General features: G+C 35.2%; 1 protein-coding gene across 9 annotated transcripts in view; it reads right to left on the bottom strand.

Annotated features, from left to right (window-relative positions):
• The window catches only part of SCAF8 (SR-related CTD associated factor 8), a 201,118-nt gene that overhangs the window by 101,445 nt on the left and 75,948 nt on the right, over nt 1-23,725 (bottom strand). For 5 of the 9 annotated variants that reach the window (XM_025866373.2, XM_025866374.2, XM_073894141.1 and 2 more), the window contains 3 exons: nt 23,411-23,479; nt 20,761-20,979; nt 15,154-20,010 (listed from right to left, as the gene is read on the bottom strand). In XM_025866373.2, coding sequence (XP_025722158.1) covers nt 18,557-20,010; nt 20,761-20,979; nt 23,411-23,479 — 1,742 coding nt within the window. In that variant the 3' untranslated portion in view covers nt 15,154-18,556. Of the gene's footprint in view, nt 1-15,153; nt 20,011-20,760; nt 20,980-23,410; nt 23,480-23,725 lie in introns of those variants that run through there. The other 4 variants (XR_003206827.2, XR_012378625.1, XR_003206825.2 and 1 more) reach the window with 1 other exon arrangement.

Below are 23,725 nucleotides of genomic sequence, written 5' to 3'. Positions count from 1 at the left end.
AAAATAAAATAAAATAAAATAAAATAAAATAAAATAAAATAAAATAACTTCTGTGGGGCACCTGGCTGGGTCAGCCAGTAAAGCAGTAAATCATGCAACTCCTGATCTCAGGGTTGTGAGTTTGAGTCCCACGTTGTGTGTAGAGATTACTTAAAAAAAAAAAAAATAGGGATGCCTGACTGGCGTGGTTGGTTAAGCATCTGACTCTTGCTCTCAGTTCAGGTCTTGATCTCAGGGTCATGAGTTCAGGCCCCATGTTGGGTTCCACACTGGGTATAGAACCTATTTAAAAAACAAACAAACAAAACTTCTTTAAACTGTTTCAAAGAATTTGCCAAGAAACTTGGAACATTAAATAAATGTCTGATCAAAACATTTCACTTTGAGCTGTCATTTTTTCCAGACCCATTAACCAAAAAAACCCCCCAAATTTCCTGTATCTTTAGAAATTATGCTATAGAAGTTTTAATAGTACAATTGAAACCCTATATTTAATACACAAATGTTATACCATATAACAGCATTCACCATTATATGTTCATCTTAAAAGCATAGCCACGTTATACTGCTTGTAGTAACTTTTAAATAACAAAGCCTTGGTAATTCCCAGTTTTTACATCTAATTTTTCAATGACTTTTTTTTTAAGCCTTCATACTTTATTAAATTATATTCACTCCATACAGGCACAATGCCAGTATCTCCTGGTAAATAGGACCTCTGCCTCCAAATCAGAAAGGACTAAAAGAAGTCTACACACATTTATCTTCTTAATCCAAATTCATAGCACCTATTCCAAGATTTAATGAAATTTAATCTACAAATAATATTCACATGAGAAATGCACTCAAAGCTCTTGTTACAAACATTATCAGAGGTGGTATCAAATAAAACTCTTAAATATACCAAAAAGCACTTCTAGTTAAAAAATGATCTCCCCTTCCTTGTTAGAAATAAGTATCCTATAGGGCTTCTGCTAACTGCTGTCTTAAGAGAAATATAATTATGAAAGTACTTATTTGGGACGCCTGGGTGGTTCAGTCGGTTAAGCATCTGCCTTCGGCTCAGGTCATGATCCCAGGGTCCTGGGATCGAGTCCTGCATCTGGCTCCTTGCTCAGCAGGGAGCCTGCTTCTCCCTCTGCCTGCTACTTTCTCTGTTTGAGCTCTCTCTTTCTGACATATAAATAAAATCCTTAAAAAAAAATAAAGTACTTATTCTAATCTTTACAAACATCAAAAGTACTGTATGTATTCCATTTGAACATATGGAAAACCCCCATTTGTTGGGGAAAAAAGAAATGAACTGAAGCCCTGTTTCTCAAAGTTTGTAATTCCTACAAATTACCAGAGGAGCTTTTAAAAATGCATACCTGGATTCAGTAGGTCTGAGATGGAGCCTGAGACTCTGAATTTCTAACAAGCTTCCAAGTATGATGCTGAACCTCTGTGTAGTCTAAGGCTTTGTGTTGCTAAGGACACATTTTTCCAGATCTAGTGATCTTTCTGGACTCTTCTGATTTCTTTTTAACGTTTATTTACTCCTTAAATTTTTTTTAAATTCTTGGGGTGCCTGGGTGGCTCAGCTGGTTAAGCATGTGACTCTTGGTTTCAGCTCAGGTCTTGATCTCAGGGTTGAGAGTTCAAGCCCTGTACCGGGCTCCGTGCTGGGCTTGGAGCCTGCTTAAGATTTTCTTTCTCCCTCTCCCTCTGCCCCTTCCCCTGGTCCCACTCACACATGCTCTCTCTCAAAAAAAAAAAAAAAAAAAAAAAAATTTTGTTTTAAAATTTGGGGCACCTCAGTGGTGCAGTTGGTTGGGTGACCAAATCTTGGTTTCGGTTCAGGTCATGATCTCAGGGTCATGAGACTGAGCCCCGAGGTGGGCCCTGAGCTCAGCATGGAGTCTGCTTGGGATTCTCTCTCTCTCTCTCTCCCTCTGCTCCTCCCCCTGCCATGGGCACGCATGCACGTACTGTCTCTCAAATAAATAAATTTTTACTAAGTGTGTATTGATTCAGGCACTTCACCAGGAGCATATATAAGATCTGATCTCAGCCTCTGAAGAGCAAACATGTCAACAAGTAATTGCATCATAACCACAAAGTACTATAATACAGATAACGCAGTGAGAAGAGAATGGCTACTTTTCCAGGGTAGAGCAGAAAAGGTTAAAGATGCAGCTCTTGCCCTGAGTCGTGAAAATAGGAGTCTGCACAGTGGAGAAGAAGAAGATCCCACCTCAGACAGAAGAAACAGCAAAACAAGCAGGGACGCACTCTGGAGCTGCAGATTCTAACAAACTGCTGAAACGCGGTTTGCGTAGAGATCAGTAGGACACCAGGAAAAAGTAAACAGATCAGAGTCCAGCACATCAGTGAGGACTTTAGAAAGAACAACTTCAGTGGATTGGTGAGGTCAAAAGCAGACTACAGTGCACTGAGGAATGAAAAGAAGATGAAATTGAGACAAATGGGGCGCCTGGGTGGCTCCATCAGTTAAACATCCAACTCTTGGTTTCAGCTCAGGTCATCATCTCAGGGTCGTGAGATCGAGCCCGTGTGTGGCTCCACGCTCAGTGCGGAGTCTGCTTGAGATTCTCTCTCTCCCTCTGCCCCTCCCCTCCCCACACGTGCATGCTTGCTCTCTCTCATAAAATAAAACTTAAAAAAAAAAAAAAAGAAAGAAATTGAGACAAATTAGACACCCTTTCCAAAGATCTCTCTATAAAGGAATAACGAGACCAGCAACTAGAAAAGAACAAAAGGTCAAGGGCACACTTACTTTTTTAAGTGTAAGAGATGAGCACATTAATAGGAAAACTTGGGGTAAGTGAAGAGGGAAAGGTTAGGAATACAGAAAAGAGGTAAGGAGTAACACTTGCTCCTAAGATTACAGTAAGGTTTCTCAGCCCCAGCACTACTGCCATTTGGAGAGAACTGTCATGGGCGGGGGGGTCCCAGGCATTATAGGATGTTTAACAGCATCCCTGCTCCTAATACTCACTGGCTACCAGTAGTACTCCCAACCCCATTCCAGTTATGTTAACCAAAAATCCTCCAGATCTTGCTAAATATCTCCTGGGGAAAAGAGGGGAAATTGAGAACGAATGGTCTAGAGGCTGAGACCAGGTAATTTTAAGTAAGCTTAGAAAGGCTGGCTGAAACAAAGTGGCTCCCATCCACCAGTTGTACGAAAAGAGGACAGTCCTCTGCTGAAGGGAAATAGGCATGTTTCATGGGGAGTGGAAAAGTTTTGGGATGATTCTGTGGAGAATGGGAGAGGCATATAACCAGGGAAAGCAAACTGTCTAAGAAATATTTTCTATACTCCCAGGCTTGAAAAGCAGTGTATTTCCCTTTATGAGTTCTCCAGAAGATAGTACGAGAAAGGAATCTGAGCTTGAGGATTACACTAAAGGATCTTTACTAAAATACCTTAACAATTTAAGGAACTGGATCAGCTTAAAAAGTGTTCTGACTCTTAAAAGAACCATCTTCTTGTTTGCCAGAGCAAAAATTTAGGGGTAAAAATTTATCTTTTTTTACCCCCAAATATGCAATTCTTAAAAAGATTTTAAGTAATCTTTACACCCAATATGAATCTTGAGCCCGCAACCCTAAGATCAAGAGTTGTATCCTCTACAGACTAAGCCAGCCAGGTGCCCCTGGATATGCAATTTTATCATAATTTTGTAAAGTCTTTAGTAGGAAAGTTTCTGTATTTGTCCCAAATCCTACCCATTAAAATCAACACATTTTTGTTGTAAGACGCAAAAGTAAAGTAATAGGGATTTTAAATTAGTCATCACATTTGAAAAACTGTCATATTAATTTTCATATGCTTCTGGATATTAGTCCACATTATATTTATGCTCAGTGTAGAGAAAAAATTAGTATTTATATCTGGGTCCCAAAAGCTTCATTGCTGCACACTGTCAGAAGTGACTGGTCAGAAGACATTGGAACTAGCCATCTCACTTAAATTTTATCTTCTAAATACAGTCTTCACAACTTGAAAATCTGGCTTATGTTTTAACAGCCTTGTAATTTCCTAAAAATGTCAAAGTATACTTGTTCACAATACAGATTAAGCAGCTGCCCGCATACCAAGGGACCAGATGTACAATAATACCTCCAATGTTTGTCAACATTACCAAGGAAAGTGATCTGCAAAGAAACTTATCTCATTTTTAAATCTCCTAATGGGGTGCCTGGGTGGCTCCGTCAGTTAAACATCCAACTCTTGATTTCGGCTCAGGTCATGATCTCAGGGTCAGGAGATTGAGCCCCGCAATGGGCTCTGTGCTGGGTGTGGAGCCTATTTAAGGTTCTCTCTCCCCCTCCCTCACTTACAAAAAAAAAAATACAATCTCCTAAAAATATCCTTTAAAAAATAGGGAACTTGCTCCAGTAATTTTTTTTTTCCTGGATCCATAAACTTACTGAAGCACCTTCATGTGTAGTTAACAGAACTGGATTTGCATTAAGCAAGATCTTCCTCAAGAGACCAAATGCATCTCAACACAAATATCTCACACTAAAATATGTTAAAACAATACTCCCAGATATAATAGGTAAAGATTCTAGTCTGTACTAAATAAACCTCAACATACTAGAGAGAAACCACAGTGTTAATTATAATCTTGCTATGACTATCTAAACAGAACTCTTTTATGCTTTGCAACCATGTGAAGTTGATGTTAATATTGAATAAGTGCTTTTGATCTGTTACCCATTCTCTTCCAAAGAAAAAAAAATTCAAGTTGGGTTCACTTTTGGATCTGCTATATAGACTGATCAAAGGATGAAAAATTAAGCTGAAATTCCATGTTCTAAAGACCAATGTGAACACCATTCAAGTATATCTCTAATTGCAATTTGATCTGTACACTAGAGGCCTGTGATATGATGATTTCTGATAGCGGGGATATTCGGAAAATACCATGCCCTTTATCCAAAACCTAACTACAAAATGGTATCTAGGATTACAACCAAGCAAGTAAAAGAATTTACTTAAGGAAAACTTGTTCATACAGCAATCAAGGTTATCCCTAAGGCTGTTAGATTATGTCTATTCCTCTCAAAAGAAATAGAAATTCCATGTGCTTTGGAAACATGCTAAGAAGGGTAAGAATTAAGAAAGAGAACCTAAGTGTAGTTAAAGAGCAGTCTAGACATAATATAATTCAATTATAGTTAGCACATCAAAGGATTTCAGTATCTGGCTCAAATCTTAAGCTACTCATAGAAAAACAACTCTTAATGTATGTATGGTTGCACATTACTAAACCAAATTACTTCAAACCTAACATTAGGCAAATCAGATTAATAGACACTTCAATCAATTCAGAGGACAGAGTTCAGTCAAGTTCCAAAGTGGACAAATTTCTGAAACTGCTTTTATTTTTCTTGGTATAAACAAAATGGATCCAATTTTTGGGGTGCTCAAAATTAAAAAGTCAACAAGGCCATATGCACTAATTTCCACAATCACCCATAATCTTAAAATATTTTATTCTAACATACTTGGATTACATAAGCATGAAAGCTTGATATAAAACTTCACCTTTTCATTTCAGAAAGAAATCTGAATTCCTGCTCCTTTCTTAAACAATCTTTGTATCGGCCTCTCAACAGCTTTACTTTCTCTGGGAAATAATGCAAATATACTAATCCCAATTCCATTCTCGGAGTTCTTTTCACTTCTGTTTCCTTATAAAACCTCCTCCTCTAATGTAATTCAATAACTGTCTCCTTATAATTTTTTTAAAAATAAAACTTTAATATCTGAAACAAAAATTAACTGGGTTCAAAGGTCATGTCTTAGCATGTTTCTAATAATAACTGAAAACAGCTTTACTGACAAGGTTAAAGTCAACATAAAACAAATGGCAAAGGATAGAATGATTCCATTTAACATCTCCACTGAGGATTCTTTTCCCTATAAAGAGTTGAAATAAGGCCAAAATATAATTAAGGCACTATGATATCTATAAAATTAAAAGCTAAGAAATAATTTATTCTGTACTCCTATTTTTGTTTTAAAAATACTTGAAGAATTCAGGATAAAACTATTAACTTATGCAAGATGAGACTGCATCTCAGGGCCAGTGAAGGCAAAGACAGGAGAATATCCTTACAGTGTTCATGTAAAATAACATCACAAAACCTCACCTTAAGTAGTGAAAAACTGTATACTGCCAAGTGAGTGGAAGACACTGGAATCACTGCTTAAGAAAGGCATACAATTTTAAATGGTCAAATCCTTCAGGACCAGGATGAAGAGGTTTCACATGTTAACAACTAGCTGCCTGGAGAAATGTAGAAAACCTGGGACTTAACAAGAAAGAGTGTGGGATAGCTTAATTAATGGTATCCGTCATAGTTGTAGTAAAAGTCTATGTGTCTATCCGGGGGAGGGAAATGTTGGTACACCTTCTACATTTTTTAACCTTGCTCTAGATAAAAAACAACTAGAGTACTGTAGCACAAAGAGGTAACAAATTCCATTACTGATGGGTATTACAATGTTAACTCTCCTTAGGCTCCAGGTTCTTTCTATTGTGCAAGTTACAGTTAAAAAGGCATCCTAAAATACGTTGAGTCCCTCTCCTATGGCTTCAAAGATTTTTAATTACAGAATGAAAACTGTAAGATCAGAAAGATATGAGAAAGCTAGAAGCAAGGGTGCTAGGCCTTTGGCAGTTCTGTTACAGAAGTAAATTCCAGATTATGCTTAGCAAGCAGAAGGCTGTAGGAATAATTATGGTGGCACAGAGGCATTGGGAATGCTACGAATTCTCATTTACTAGAGCGCTCAAGGGTGTACATTAGGCTGTCTGAGCAGAAGTACCCGAGGGGTCTTCTTTCCTGGGCTAAATTCCAAAACCAGATAAATGTCTGGCTTCCTGGTTGTTTTTTGATTATCATCCCAAGAAGTCTACTGCTTGGCATTTCGAGTATGTACTCTTAATGCAGGATAAGCCAAACATTCCATCTTGATTCCCATGAACCAATCCTAGGCTTCTTGGCTCAATGAAATAAAGTACTTTGAATTTATCAATTGGATAAAAAGTTCAGAACAGTGGTTCATAAATTAGAACCGCCAAGAGTATGCCCATAAAGGAAAATGAAAAAACAGAAGAAAGGTCTCTGTTTGAATTTAAACATAAAGCATCTGGTCAAAGGCCAACAGGGCCACACGCCCCCACTGTTGCGCACCTCTGGCACCTCTCTCAAGTACTGTTCAGCTTCAACTGAATTTTGGCAGCTTTGGACTCAACTGGTCCAAGAGAGCAGCTGAAGCAAATTCACAAGATGAACCATAATACTGATGACATTAAGAGCACTGGATAGTAAATGAGTATTGTTAGGCTATAATAAATCAGAAGATCAATCAAAAATGATTTAGTGCTAGTACTTTTTTTTTTAGTCAGAAATCGTACTTTTTTTTTTTTTTTGTAAGTAATCTCTACACCCAACAATGGGGCTCAAACTGACAACCCCAAGATCAAGAGTTACATGCTCTTCTGACGAGCCAGCCAGGTGCCCTAATATTAATGCTTTAAAAACTATATATAGGTGGCTCTGTTGCTTGTTCTCATTCTCTGAGAATATGTTTAGTACGGAGTATACACTTAGTATTAGTCTCTGGTTACTAGAGCATTTAAAGGAGTCATATTTCTAATGAAGACTAGGTAGGCCCTGATGAGAAAACATTAGGCTTTAAAGATCTAATTGCTAAAGAAATACAAATTTGGTAAGAAGATGTGAGACTCAAAGCAGAGAAAGAAAAGATACTGGTTTTAAATTGTCTGATTTCCTGAGAGCATAGTCAAGGGCCATCACAAAAAGATCAAAAGAAAATCTACATTTGCTGAAGGTTCTCTGAGAGAGTATGTGGTGTTTGTGTGTGCAAATATGTGAGTGCATATATGCACATGTGTTTCCAATTATGAGCTGTATTAGGTTAGAAACTTTGAAATGTCAAATTAAAAAGGTAAACAGCCAAGAGAGAAACAAAAATAAAGTCAGACTACTCACTGAACAACAACAAAAATATTTACCAAGAAAAAAATCAACCCAGCTCAACCACCTCCTTCCCAAGTTTCTGTTTAAGGTGCCTGAGTAGATATTTGATGATAAACCCAACAAGCCAGTGTTCTATAATCACTTTTTTCCCCATCAGACAAAAAGACACTTAGAGCTACAAAAAGAAACGGAGAGCTATCTAAACTGCCAAGAATGAAAGGAAAAGTAGCAAAGTATTCCTTTGGTAAAACTGAGAAAATTATACCTCAAAGGACTTAATGGCTAATCACAAAGTGTCAGCCTCATTTAATTCTCTGAACCTATATATCACGACTGTTTTCAGGCTCTGGTTACACTATTCCTGTAACTCTTAAAATCTTTCCATCTGATGTTTAGTGGTTTAGAAAGAATCAAGGCCATAACCTTATCTATAACCCTTAGCTAGAGGTTCATGAGATCAAAGGCTAGTGCCTTTATCCCCCTAGTTTCTCAGGTGAACCCTCCATCAAAATTTTTCCTTCATGCATGACCATTTCCAGATTCCCTACTTTTACTATTAAATATAAATGCTTTTGGAGTGAGGGGAGCCATTTTTTCACCCTTTGAAAACTAATACTAATTTAGAAATCAACCTTACTCTACCACTCATTAAAATGTGAACTACTGATTTTACTTGCCCAGAGTATAAAAGTCATATTATGAAGAAAAGTTGAAATACACAGCTTAAATAAAAGAAAGGCTCTGAATTGTGAATTTGGGGGCAGGTGTATTATGTACTTAGATCCTTCCATGTAAAGTCCTACACCTATAGCTTTGGTCCAACAAATAAAATAGCCAAGGTGGCAGAGAAATATTAGAGCTGTGACATTTTAAGGGACTGCCCCATTCCAAAATTAGCTTTCTATATCAAGGTAAAAATTAAATTTTATATTATCCCCTAAAGAGTCTGTTATTTTTATAAAACTCTAATTTAAAAAAAAATTACTGCTTCACATCTGAAACAGATAACTAGTTACTGTAGTTACTGTGGCATTTTGTGATTGCCAGTGGAACCAAGATCCTTACTGTATCTTCTTAAACTGCCTATTACAGGTGACTAGAGATTCCAGAATTGGCAACAGTTAAGTAACTACTTCTCTCCCCAAATAGATAATCTCCTGGATCTAAAATTTTGAGACTTACTTTGGGATAAAATGTTTTTCAAATTTTCTGTCATATAGGGAGATCTAATAACAAATTTGAAAATCGTTTTTCTGAATCTGGTTTCCCATACAATGGATCGAGTCAGACACAATTTAAGGAAGTATTTAGTTTATTTTCAGTGATTAACAACATTTTTTAGCATGAATATATTCATGGGGGAAGTGTAGATCTATTTTTCATTTCAACCAAGTCAGCCTTTCTCAAGTCCCATGGGAAAAAAAATCTACTCTTAAAACTTGAATTCCTACTTTATCGAGTAAAAAAAATCAGGAATATTATTTTTAACCACTAAATTATTACTATCTGGACATAAACAATTAACCAAAGGTAGGAAGTGTTCTAATTGTTCTTCCTGAAATTAGATCACAGCCATCTCTCCAGGACAGGCCAGCCACCTGGGTCAGTAGGATGCTTGCCACTAGCCTAATCCATCAAACATAGGTCGAGGAGGTTTAAAAAAGAAAAAAAAAAGCCTAAGAAGCCCTGTAAAGCTCCAAAACCATACAAAACTCCAGTCCCTGTCCTAGCCTCTCCTCCCCCATTTTGAACATTCAGATCTGTACAAATAGTCCCTTGATTATTTATAACTAACACAATGCTGATTTGCATGTCCCAAAGTCTCTACTGGCCATTACTAACAATTACAACAGTGAATACCTACGTAATATGAAATGCCAGGCAGTGTTTTAAGTGCTTTGGTGTTCTTCAAATAAAAATCAAGAGAATTGTCCAAATTTCTTAAAGTTATAGGGGCCTTTGTTAAGACACCTATTTGGTAAAGACCTATATATTCATATAACTTGGATTTCAGTGAATACAAAGTTGTTTTTACTTGATCAAATACAAATTCTGCTGGCTAATTCTATGAAAAAAGAGAAATGTATTAAGGTTTTTAACACTAGATAAATAAAAATAGTGAAGTGGTCATTTGGCAAATAAAAAACTAATTTCTAAAAACCCAATGAAATGGCAAAGTGATAATCATATCACTTAAGGGAAAATCTTACTGAGTAGACAAAGCAGAAAATGTTAATACTACTTAAAAGATATAGACAGTACAAATGAAATGGGAAGACACACAGCAATTTTTAGGGTGGCTGTATTTAATAAAGTTTTTAAAAACCTCCACTTTTTAAAGTCAATTTCTTTAATGCAAGAATAATTCACAGTAAATAGATCATATATATATATAATACTAGTAGTACTGGATTTTCTTTGCAAATTCTTTTAGTTCAATTATTACTAAAGAAATTAACTTTTAATTTACAGGCATTACAAATCCATCTAAAACGCTAGGCAGTGCTACTGTGTTTAATGGCTTGCAAAACTTGTATTAGGGATTTAAATATGATTGTTATAACCACCAAAGTAATTTAAAAGTGGAATTCTATAAAGATGTGTTTTGTCACTCTAAAATGCGACTACCTTTCCTACTGTGTGTATTCTAGAATTTTCAAGGTCTATTTACTTAAATCTTAAATACAGAATTCAGTCATAGGTTGTTGTTATGAATTGTGTCCTCCAAAAATGTATGTTGAAGTCCTAAATCCCAGTACCTCAGAATGTGACTTTATTTGGAAATAGGGTCACTGCAGATTAATTAGTTAAGATGACATCATACTGAAGTAGGATGTGTTCCCAGTCCAATATAACTGATGTCCTTATAAGAGGAAAATTGAGACACAGACATACACAGAGAGATGAGATGAAGACACACGATGTTAGACCACTGGTCACTTGACGACAGAGGCAGAGATTGAAGTGATGCATCTACAAGTCAAAAACACCAAGGACTGATGAGAACTGTCAGAAATTTGGAAGAGGAAAGGAAGGATTCTCCTCTAGAGCCTTCAGAGAGACAGCATGGCTCTTGCCACACTTTGATTCGAACTTCTAGCCTCTGGAACTGTGAGATAGTAAGTTTCTGCTGTTCTAAGCCCCCTGATTTTTGGTAATGTTACAGCAGGAAACTAATTACACAGATCATGAACTAAAATCTACCTTTCCAAAACAGCATCTTTTAAAGTCAAGTCAGCAAAACCTGGGGTCAAACACCTGTGCAAATAAAACCTGTGTAACCATGGATTTGAGGTTTGCTTCCTCATTTGTAAAAAAAAAAAAAAAAAAAAAAAAGAGAGAGAGAGAGAGAGAAATAACAAACCCTACCAGTGTATTTCTGAACATAAATTATGTACAATGTCCACAACACAGAGGTCAAAAATGTTAAGTCTCTCCACCCCCAAGCTCTTCTCTCCCTGTAATAAGAATGCATTGTAACCTGTGGTCATTTGGCTAACAATTCAGAAAATAATATAAAAACAGAGGACTATAATTAAAATATCATTAAATTTATAAAAAGCACTGTCCTAAATTAAGTTCTGATGGTTTAACTACTTAGAAATCTCTAAATCCTTATCCTGGGTATGACCACAATATCTAAGACGTCATGCTCTTCAGAACTTCCTGATATGGTAAATGCTACCCTCTCCTTCTTAAAAAGGTTCAAAGTAATTTCAATTACCACAAAAATATCAATTCTTAAACAATAGTTTACCCCTTATACTTTCAAAGGTTAATTTTATTCAACACGTCTTCTGATTTACTAATATTCTTATTAATACGCAAACTGACCCAAGTTCAGTAATAAACACAAGACTCCTGTTATTAAAAAGTCATTGTTCAAATACAGGAATTTTTTATTTCATGTAATAATAACATAAGCAAAATAATTACCTTTGACAAGATTAGTAGAAATAGAAGTATAACTCACAAATATAATAAGCATGTTCCCCTGACATGTGAATTAGCCAGTAATATGGCCACAATGTTTAGAGTCCTCTTTCCAAAGACTCTGGAAAAGGTGATCAGAGGCCAGCACCATAACATGCTATGGATTAAACCTTATATGAACCTAAGTTTAGTGATATTAACAGAAGACTTGAAGAGAAAGAAATCCTAGAATCAGATTATATATTCAAGTAAAGTAAAATCACTGCAAATTATCCACTGCCACCAAGAGCCAGAACCTAAAACTACTTTGAATAAAGACTAACACTGAATGCTTACTATGTGTAAAGACAATTTTACATATTTAACTTCATTCAAGCCATGGAATATTCCTAATATAGGAGTTTTATACACAAAAGAACTGAGTACTAAGTTTGGACTATACATACGGTATATAAATGCTGAATTTTAGAAAGGAGCTGCCAAAGCCACAACCTAAAATACAAATTTGCAAGCAATCACTGGCTCTGCTTTACATGTATGAAAACATGTTAAAAAATAAATAGGTTTTGATATTTTATTTGTGGGGAAAGCTGTAATCAAAAAGAAATCTTATTTAATATCAATGCAACACAAACTTGCCTCCAAAATAGCATGTTATTAAGAAAGTTAACATTGTATCATGGTATACCCTTAAGAAAAACCCAAATCCTGAAAACAGAATCTAAGAAAATGAAGCTGAAGTAATTGTTTAGCTATAGGAAAAGAAGATAGTCCCACATATACTTGTAATAGTGAAAACACAAGTTCAATTTAAATGCAGCCTTACCCTACAAGGATAAGACTGATTGGTGGTTCAAGTTTATGTTTTTCTGCACAAATTTATTTGCCTTTTAAACAGAAGAGGAACTAATAGTTTGTGAGCCTCTGCCATGTACGTCTGGCACTTTAGAAGGTGGTACACACTAATTTCTGAAAGTAACAAACTTGGGTTTCAATCTTTGCTCAAATATTTACAAGTTGTGTGACCTTGGGAAATGGCTTAAATCTGTGACAGGTTTCTCGTTAGTAAAATAGATATTAAAATATTAATACTACAAGACTGTCATGAGGCTTATATAGGTAATAAAATTATCCCAGTTCTTGTCACATAGTTCATGTCATTAAATATTAGCTAATATTATCAATAATTTAAAAAAGTATAACCCTGCAGATTAGTTAAGAAATGATGCTTAGAAATACAGTAACTTGTGTAGACATATATCTAGCAAATGTTAAAAGACAGTTTTGAAAACCTAATGTAATGAAAACTGGTCTTTAAAAGTTCCAATGTTGTTAGTCTTTCCCTTTGTTCTTCCTGCTTCCTCAACTGGTTTTTTACAGAAGAGAAAATTTATTTCATAGACTCAATGTATTTAAATGCTAGAAATGACCTTAGAAATCACTAAGCCAAGGGGCAGCAAATTGTTTTCACCATAGTTCTGTCCAATTGATAGTCCTTGCCTGAAATGAAGGGTCAAAAAGGAGGCTAGAGTGCTATGATGAGAAGAATTTGAGAACTCTGAGAAAGGCAGAAAAATAAGACAAAATAGTGATAGCTGCCCATGGAGGTTAGAGAGGAACAAACACCACAGGTCAACCAAGTGCTACATTCTGCCATTGCCACACAAATGTAACAGACTCATTAAACTCATCTAGTTCTCATTAATTCTTGGTTCAAAGTCCCAAGTTCCACCATCTAGTGAGCTCTGTGCATAAGAGCTCCCTCTGCTTCCGTCACTATAGATCATCCTACTATCCAAAGCACCTAATACTTCTACAATATAAAGTTAGCCCGTTAGCGCAATTCTATCCCTTGACCTACTCTATATAGTTTCCAAATTACTTAGAATATTCGTTCTATATCGCGACTAGAACAAGGCCAAGTATTTCTAAGTATACATACAGAATGAAATGACCACCCTGAAAGAGGGGAGAATTAAGTAGAGGGGAAGAAAAATGTCTGAGCAAAGCTCATGCAAAATAAGCCACTGATCTGCATTAGTTTTTGATGTGCAACCCACATCTAAGTAGTCCTACTAGTAACATTACCAGTCCTTGATAAATTTAATGCTCGTAATTTTGTCCCAAAAGGGCTCTTTCTATAATCAAAGCATTTAATTCCATGGTATCGAGTAAATTTTTCTTTGAGGTATCCTATGACGAAGTTTCACTTGAGTCAAAATTACTTCCTATAAAACCATCTCATATGCTTCTTTCCATCACTTTGCTTTCATTTTTAGATTAATGCTTAATGCTTTAATGAGTTTAAAATATCTGTGATAATGACTTCCCTGTTTTTATTCATACTCCAACACCAACTGCCACAAATTATACACTTTATTGAAACACTCAAAATAATTTTTAGATCACCAAAGTATTTTACTTAAGGAATTTTTTAAAGAATCTCAAGTGCACAGTATATTAACTATTTACATGTTTTAAATTATCTGAAGTGGTGATATGTGGGAATCTAAAAAGTAAATAATACACCCAGGGAGGGGTGTGTGTGTGTGTTTGTGTGCACATGTGTATAAAAATATGTATCTCCCCAGGGAATTCTGTATTAGTCAGTCTGTGGTGACATCCCTCTACCTCCTGATATTTTCAAATAGATCCAGCAGGTGATTCTGTTATACATTTCTTGGCTGAGAATCATAGACGGGGTGTATTTCAGATTGCTTTCAATATGTATGCTCCTACTTAAAAGTAACCACCCCCCTCAAGAAAACAATCTGGGCCATTAATTTTGAATTCTAGTTCCAGAAAGTTTGGCTAAACCAAGGTATCTTGTTTTTAAATCTCCCATTAAAAAGTAGTCATCTTTTTTTCTTCAGAAGCGGAAAACAAAAATTTTAGTGCCTAAAACTTACAGTTTAAAAGATGTTTTATATAAAACCACAACATCCTCAATTAAGGAAACATTTATAATTCTCTGCCACACTGCAGTATTTATGGCTATTTACAAATATTTAGTTTTTAATTTTACCTATCTTAAAAATGAATATAAAGGTACTTGCTTCTCCTCTTCTACATTATGTAAAATATTTAAAGAGAAAAATGTTAATGTTTTCTTTCTCTGAAAGAGTTAAAAGCCCTTAAGATATTTTATTAACATAGCACCCGATAAAGTAATGATAATAAAGGCACATAAGGTATAACAAAATTATTTTTAATTGAATATTAAAATTTTCTTTTTCTTTAAAGTTGTGCCCATCTAAAATATATACAATGACAAAAAACATCATCAAAATGTTCTTTAAATGACTTAATGAATAAGGGATTATATATATAAAATTCATAATGAATGCCATATTTCTTTGATTCTAAGACACTTTACATTTTGACATTTCTGAATTAGGATGGGTCTTATAATCACTGGCATGTCATGTTGGAAACATTTTTTATTCCTGAATGGTTCTCACAATCAATGGCACCTTAGATCTGATGAACTAAGGTGTTCGTTTATAAAAAAAAAATACTTTTTCAAATTAAAAGAGGTAACTTTCTTTTCAAATGTAACAAAACTGACCCACCCCCAAAACAACCTTAAATGTGTAGCTCCATAACTATAATCTTTTATATGAGTAAAAATGGCCAATAAATTTAATGAAGCAACTAAATTATCAGGACAAAAGAAACTCTAATAATATAAGAGCTTAAATAATGAACAAATTTTATCAATTAAATATTATATGCAGTCATTTTCAGAGTTTAAAGTGGATAATTTTATACTATTCCATTTTCCAATGCTAAGCATTTGTCCATCCTATGTATTGAAATAAATTTAGCATTCCATCTATAATACGCTACAAATGATTGCTTTGCTGTAAAATAAATTTCTAACTGCAACATAAATGATCAAAGTACATTATATGTATTTATGCTATAAATAGAAGCCAATGTTTAATGAAATGTTTAAAAACAAAAAAAATTTAAAAAGTAGTATCTACTAAAACTGTAGTCTACAAATACCTCAGAGAGTCATATCATTCTCTAACATATCACAAATCAAAACATTATTGATTTGGTGGCTAAAGTAGATACTGCCTGCAGCACTTTGAACAATTTTATTAAAGTGGTTAGGTTACTCCTTGCATATTTCTAATGGCTAGCATTCTAGTGACAGTACTGGGATCAAAAGCATCAAAACATGATAGGTCTTGGGTCGAACTTAAAGATAATTAACTTCTCTCCATTATTTAAAAAAATGGTGAACATAAGTATCAACTTTGGAAATTCAGTATGAGGATGAATAATATCCTTTCACTTAAATACTGTATTACCAAATAAGAACAAAGTGAGAACAAGTACACATAATTATTTTCAACTATTTTCAGAGTGTCACACACTCCCAAGATGCGATTCTACCGTACTGACAACTGATTAGGTTAACTTTCACCACCAGAATCTTCAAAGCAGTGCAATACTTGTATATATTTTGTTTTCAAGTTTGCACATGAAGGCCCAACAGTGATAAAAAAAAAAAACGTGGGATCAAAGGTCACTAAAAAGTCTTACATTTTTATTGCTACTTAATCCAAGTGAATGTCACTTAATTTTAATAATGGTAAATGCAACTAAAGTAGTTTGAAATCCCAGTCAATATAAGTTCCTTAAGGACAAGGCTAATCATTCCTGAACATTAATACTTTGTACCAATGTCACAGTTTTTCCCGTTTTCCTAAGGAAAAGACTGAAACCAATTCAATTACTGGACTGAATTACTATAGAAATAAACACCCAGTTTCCACTAGTACCCACTTCTTCACGTAACAAAACAAATAATGTACTATTTCTGTTCAGAACCTAGAAGAAGAAATGACTTGAATTTTTGGCCAGGAACCATCCATAAAGCTCTTATAGCTCTTCAGATCATCAAGAGGTAAGCAAAAACAATCCAATTTTAAATACCTGGTGTGTTCTATCGTTACTTTGGGCAGGCTTGACAAACATAGCTTAAGAATTTTAGAGAAACAGAGCAAATGATGAATAGTTGGGAATGCATAGGGAGCAAAAATGTCTATTCATAGGACCAAATAAAAGCCTTCATTAGGAATGAAAAAAAAACAACCAATGGTTTGATATATATGTATATATATATGTAAAACCCAAAGGAAAAACAAACAGCAAATAAATGAAAATTAAAAGCAAAAATAAATAAATAAATAGAAAACTAATCCCCAATTTTTCTGCTACTCACTTTACCTTGGAGGCTAATCTGAAGTGTTACCCACAGCCTACAAAACACATGGTGGATGCTTTGTTCCTGATATATATAATGTTTTTAAATCCACCAACACCTCTATACATTCTGTGCAATTAAGAAATCCACTTCAGGCAAGTGACAAGTACTTTAGTACTAGCACTATCTATGCAGAATAGCAAATATAATGTGAAACAAAGCAATGCAAGCATTCATGTGAATTTTGGCTCCATGCTAACTCTGGTTTCATGCCTAACTACATTAAAACAGAATTGCCAAACGGCCAATGCATTTCTTTACAATAGTTATTTTACCTTCATAAAAGCTAAGAAGAGTTTTGACTATAAGCATTGTCAACTAGCCAAATTTCTCTAATTTTCTATCCGATTTTGAAGAATATTTTATCTAAACTATCAGCTATTTTTCTCTGTATGTACATGAAGACAGACATACAGAGAAACAGAAAAATCTACATTATGACTTACACAATAAATATACACAGATATTACATACATACTAATGAGACTGCATGATTTTTATATCAAAGTACATGTTTTTCCACCACACAGTTCTTCATTGTTGTTAAGAGTAATAAAAAACTTCTGCAACTAATAAGCACATGCTGCTAATGATCCAGGGTTTTAAGAATTTGTAGATTAAAAAAATACAATTCCTAGAACACTGTTATCAAACAAGTAAGTTTTATTGGCATCTAAAAACAAAATTCACCCAACATTGAAACGTACTTTAATATTTATGTTGTTTTCTTTTTTTTCTTTTTTCTTTTTTACTCACTGCAGTATGAGGAACAAATCACAAACACTTACTTTGGAGAAACAGAGACCATAGTGTAGATTTTACAAAATCACTTTTTAAAATCTCTGTATTGTGCTCCTCAAATATCTAGAGCCAGTCTTTGCATAAAATATCACAGCTTTGTCTATTACCTTAAAATTCTGCAGCAGCCTAAAGATATGGATAAGATATACCATCACTTGCTATTTTGAAATATATCTATTACCATATCCAACCTAATGGTAGTATCTAAAAAATTCTTTCTTCCATAGGAAGTCTCTGACAAGCTGTTATTCGTTTCCTTGAAGTTAAAAGAATCTGGGGGCAACATTTATATTTTATCAGAAAAATAAAAAAATGTTTACCTACCATGTTCATATTAAGAACAATGTCTATACAAGTCAGTTGTACAATTATTTTAAGAGAAAGGTGAACATGAACATCAGATTAACTTAATTCTGGCAGACAAAAGTGAACAACTATGGTCCAGTCAGCCATTAATCTATTACAGAGAGATGACAACTTTACAAAAGGTATCTTTTACCTACTGAGTGATGATTATGTCCCCTCAGTTTCTGTGCTTTCTACCACTGGTTCACTTTCTATATCAGCAACTGTGTCACTCTTCTCCTTGTTTATTTCACTTGAAGATGTCAGTTTTTCATAAAGTTCAGGATCATTCTGTACTGGTAAAGGTGGTGGTTGGGCATGTCTCTCGGTATTTTCACCATTAACCTGAGGCACGTTATCACCTTTTCGTTGAGAAGTGGCCCCTTCAAAAAAATCAAAAACCCGAGGATGAGGAGGGGGGACCCAGGTGTTTTGAATTCTATCTCGTCCAAGGCGGTTTCCATTAATTTCTCTGCAGAAATCAAAATCTCTGTCATCCCTGTCCCTTTGCCTCTCCCAGGGTCTTCTGCGGTCATCAAAATCTCTGTGAACTTCTTGTCCAAATCCTCTGTTCCAAGGACCACTTCTAGGATCAAATCGATAGTTTCCAGACCGAAATCTACCTCTTTCTTCATGTAAGCCTTTTGGACCACCATAGACAGGTAGAACCCGATGTTCTCTCTCATCAAAATCTCTATGCCCCCAGGGCTTCTCTGGATTAAAGCCAAAGTGGTCTCTTCGACCAAGATGATCTATGCCTGGCCTCACAAGATTCTCTCTAATATCGACAGGAGGTCTTCCAAAATGATCCCTACCATCTAATGGAGGCCTTCCAGGACCTTCTCTCGGATCTATAGGCCGTCCAACCACATCCCTAACATCCACGGGGGGAGGTCTACTAATGCTTTCCCTGGCTTCAACGGGAGGAAACCGGTAATCTCTATCTCCTTCCTGCTGAATGTTATCATTCCCAAGTGGTATCCTTTTTTCTGGATTGGTAACATTGTCTACACTTTGTCTTCCAGGAACTAGAAAAGGTCTTTCTGGCTGACTAAAAATATCTCCTGGAGGAAAAGGACCACGGGGTGGTGGATGAAGAGCTGAATCAAGTACCGATGGGGGAGGGATTCCCCTTTGGGGTGGAATTCCAGGCTGTATTAAAGGGAATCTTGGTCCAGGTGTCTGTGGTATTAGTCCTGGACGAATGTCTAACATTGGCATTGTGGGCATCCTTTGACTAGAGAGATTTAAAGGGGGTAAGTTTTGAGGCCCAGCTGGTGGTTGTGTTCCCAAAAGTCCAGCGGCATTTGGAACATTTGGTGGCTGTACTCCTATAAGTCCGGAATTATTAGGGATATTTGGGGGGAGTACTCCCAAAAGTCCAGAACTACTTGACACAGTTGGTGGCTGTAGTCCCAAAATTCCAGAGTTATTTAGAATATTTGGTGGCTGGGCTCCAATAATCCCAGAACTACTGGAAACATTAGATGGCCGGATTCCAATAATGTCAGAATTACTCGATACATTTGGTCTTTGGACTCCCAGAATTCCAGAATTGCTTGTCACATTTGGCGGCTGTCCTCCTAAAATTGCAGGGCTACTTGGAATATCATTTGGAATCACTAAAACAGAAAGAGGAAAAATAACACAAAAAATCATTCTGGTATAAAAGGAAACTACATTTGTCATTACTAATGCTATAGTTAGCTGGCCTAGAGTTAATTACCTACTCGTATGCCAGAAGAATCAAGACACATTAGATATTTATTGAACAAAACTTAAAATTATTAAATACCATGCACAGTGAAATTTAAATATTAAAACGTAAGTGGGATGTTACTTAAAAATCTTTACACAGAACATTTAAAGAAAAATGTCAGGTATTATAGTAATTCTCCACCTTTAATAAGGATGTTTCTAAAGTACAAACAAGTTTTAATATACTAACAGTGGTGCCATACAAGAGGACTTGCTACTTTCAAATATATTTATCTTTTAGACCTAGGTAGAGAATACTGGGTAGAAGTTATTCATACCTAATACTTGCTCATTCTTATCTTTCTTTAAGTATATATATTTTGTGCAACTGTATTTTGATACCAACACATTAAAGCAGTCCCAATAGGCCCAAAAAAGGAGCGGTGGAGGTCGAAGAAAGAAAGGTGCCAAAATCTATTACTATCCTGAACAGAATGCCAACTTTTTTCAAAGAGAAATTCTAGGAGATAGTGATCTCTTTTTAAACACTGCAACATTTCAATACTGGTGCACTTAACTGGTTACAAATGCAAGGCATCTCAAAACTAAACACCAATATAGAGAAGTAGTGCTTATGATTTAACTATGTATTTCTGGGGAATTTATATGTTTACCTGATCTGGTGTTTTCACCAGAAGGAATCTGGTGGTCTAGAAGATGAGGTACTTTTTCTTCAGGCTCTGCTTGTTTAGTTGTAGGATTAAAAACATTTCCAGCTGGCAGAGTGGAAGTAGCAAGACTGCTGGCAACAGAACCACCAGGTAAGACAAGACCACCAAATCCAACATCTTTCACAGTTTCTGGAGTCATGGATAATGGTGGCTGCACTAAAGCTGTTTAAAGAAGGAGAAAATATATTTCAGATTTATTAGGCAAGCAATTCATGTGCTAATTTAAAAATATTAACCATGACCAACCCTGGCCCTGCCAAAGTTTTCAATAGCTTCCTGTCCTCTCTCCCCAATTGTTTGGTAAAACTACTCAGTTACCGTAACATACAGGAATTCTCTTCTGGTCCCTCTATATTCTATTTATAATGAAAACTAACTTCTTAGAGTTTGACTGTTTTTATTTACTGGCATCTACCTAGCACACTATATAATAACTGACGCTCAAAATAACAAGTCATCAAGAAGAGGCTAAATTACATTGAGAGCTTTTTTTCTAATAAGGGAAAACAATAATTTTTAGAAATATTTTCATAAAAAATGTTTAGTAAAATAAGGACCAGTACTTACAAAGAAAATGCCAATAGTACAAAAAATAATTTCCAAGAATGTCAGTACATGAATTTCTGAATATACAGAAATGATTCATGCAGACTGACAAATACATACAATGATACAAATCTCCTCAATCCCCTTGAAATTATAATGTACTAGGGTCCTTACATTCACTACTTCTTGTCAAATGAGGTTAGAAAACCCATCACATTAAGAAGAGGTAAAGTGGACTACAAATAAAAAGGTATAAACATTCCATTTTAAAGAATGAGTAGAAAACTCCTTAAGTGTATATGTCATTTATATGTTAAAAAACAGAACCAGAGGAATATAAAGTCACAATTAAACCATCAGACTTTTTAGTCTAGTTTGTGCCACAACACAGTTACATCATTTACTTAGGAATTTTAAGAATTGTTTTATCCTCACATATAACTCCAACTTACCTGGACATACTGTTAGCACACAACAGAGCTATAAAATAGGAACAAAACCACCTGCAATCACGTATGGGAATTATGAGAATTAAACAAGACAGTGTAAGCAACTAGGAGAGTACCTGACACATGGATGTATTTCTCTTTCTCCATTCAAGAGATCCCAGATTTTCTAAAATGAATAAACTAAAGAAATAATTGGGAGGTAAACTCTTGGATGAATCTCTGTGAATGCTCAATTCAGAAATGGCTTCACAACACTCTTCTAATTTTTAGGAAAAACAAAGAATTCTTCCTAATTAACCAAAAATAAGAAAAAAGAAGGATCCTAATCCTGTCAGAAAGAAAAAGTAGAGAAGAGTTCACAAATATAAGGAAAATGGATTATATTATCAATAGGTTAAGTTCTCTGTCACATATACTGTCCTTACACTAAAGTCCTCTGAACCAACTAAGTTCTCCCAAACCGATGTAGTCATCTCAAAAGGATAGAGAAGCAACGATGAAAAGGTCTTGCTGTCTAAAGATAAAACAAATTGAACTTCAGAAAGAAAAGTGAATGCAACTGCTCTAAACTCTGTTACTCCATAAACACTAAAGAAAATGAAGAAGAGATGAAGAGGAAAGGGAGAGAAAGAAAATAAGAAAAAATCAGAAATAAGAAAAAGCCTCTTCCCCTTCAGTCACCAAATATCACTGGAAATACCCATAGAACTAAACTCATCACACTGAAAAATGGCACTTAGAGATAAGAACTTAGCATCTACCATGGTTCTCCTGTACAAATGTACATCAAGATAACTAAATACTAGTTGTAAGAAAAGGTTTTTTTAATAGAAAAATTCTAGGTAAGAAATGTGGAAAAATTTTAAAATTCAAAAGATTAGCACTTTGCAACTAATGGAAAGTAGATTAAAAAGCAGTAATGATCAATGGATGAAACCATCAGATGAAAACTTGAAGCGAAAGTTTTTTAATGACCAGGTTCCGTTACCTGAATGCTCTGATCCATCTTAACACCACTGAAAGTGGGATAAGAAGAAACTGCATGGCTCCTGATGTGATGAAATATCAAGTCTATAGCACCCACCAGCAGTTAAATACTGTTGCTAAAAATGTTGAAGGAGATTCTAAGCAAACCTTTGGTGCTAAAAAACTTCTATGTACAGAAAAAGCAGAAGACAGAGGAACAAATATGATGCCACAAAGAAGCAAAACCAAATCCACTGTCTGGAATCTTGCATACAGAAGTAAACTGTTTCTTCAACAAATCAAAGACATAAAGAATTAAAAAAGAAAGGCGGGTCTCAGCAGGACTGCTCTATATTAAGACATTTAATACACAAAACAAACCACACAAATGTGATCTGGGGACTCTTCTTTGAATTTTGACTAAAACCAACTATAAATGACATTTTGAGACAACTGAGCAAATCTGAATATAGAATGACTATCACATAATGTTAATTTTTTAGAAATCATTTAACAAAAAAAATTTGTCTAAAATTTCCGTAATAAAAAAATTAACAATAATTTGTTAAGAATGAGAATCAACAGGTTACTACTACTATGAATAAAGAAAATTCCCCAAGTAGAAAACTCACATGTTGGTACTACTGGTGGAATGGTGGGTGGTGGTACAACAGGTGGTGGAACTGGAGGTGGCATGAAACCTACACGGGGAAAAAAAAGACCAAAAACAAAATAGCATTAAGAGTTACTTCTTTTAACTCAAAAGTTTCAATAGCTATAAATGAAATTCTACATTCTTAAAACAGTCTTCCATTACTATGACCTCATACTTGTGAATATATTCTTCATCTAAAAAAATCACTTTTAGGGGCGCCTGGGTGGCTCAGCTGGTTGGGCAGCTGATTCTTGATTTTGGCTGGGGTCATGATTTCAGGGTTGGGGGATCG

The sequence above is a fragment of the Callorhinus ursinus genome, unplaced genomic scaffold, assembly GCF_003265705.2.
Source record: "Callorhinus ursinus isolate GAN/ISIS: 27379988/994484 unplaced genomic scaffold, GSC_fseal_2.0 scaffold6, whole genome shotgun sequence".
Classification (NCBI taxonomy): domain Eukaryota; kingdom Metazoa; phylum Chordata; class Mammalia; order Carnivora; family Otariidae; genus Callorhinus; species Callorhinus ursinus.
Note: the sequence above shows the minus strand (reverse complement) of the source record. Positions and strands in the feature narration are given on the sequence as shown.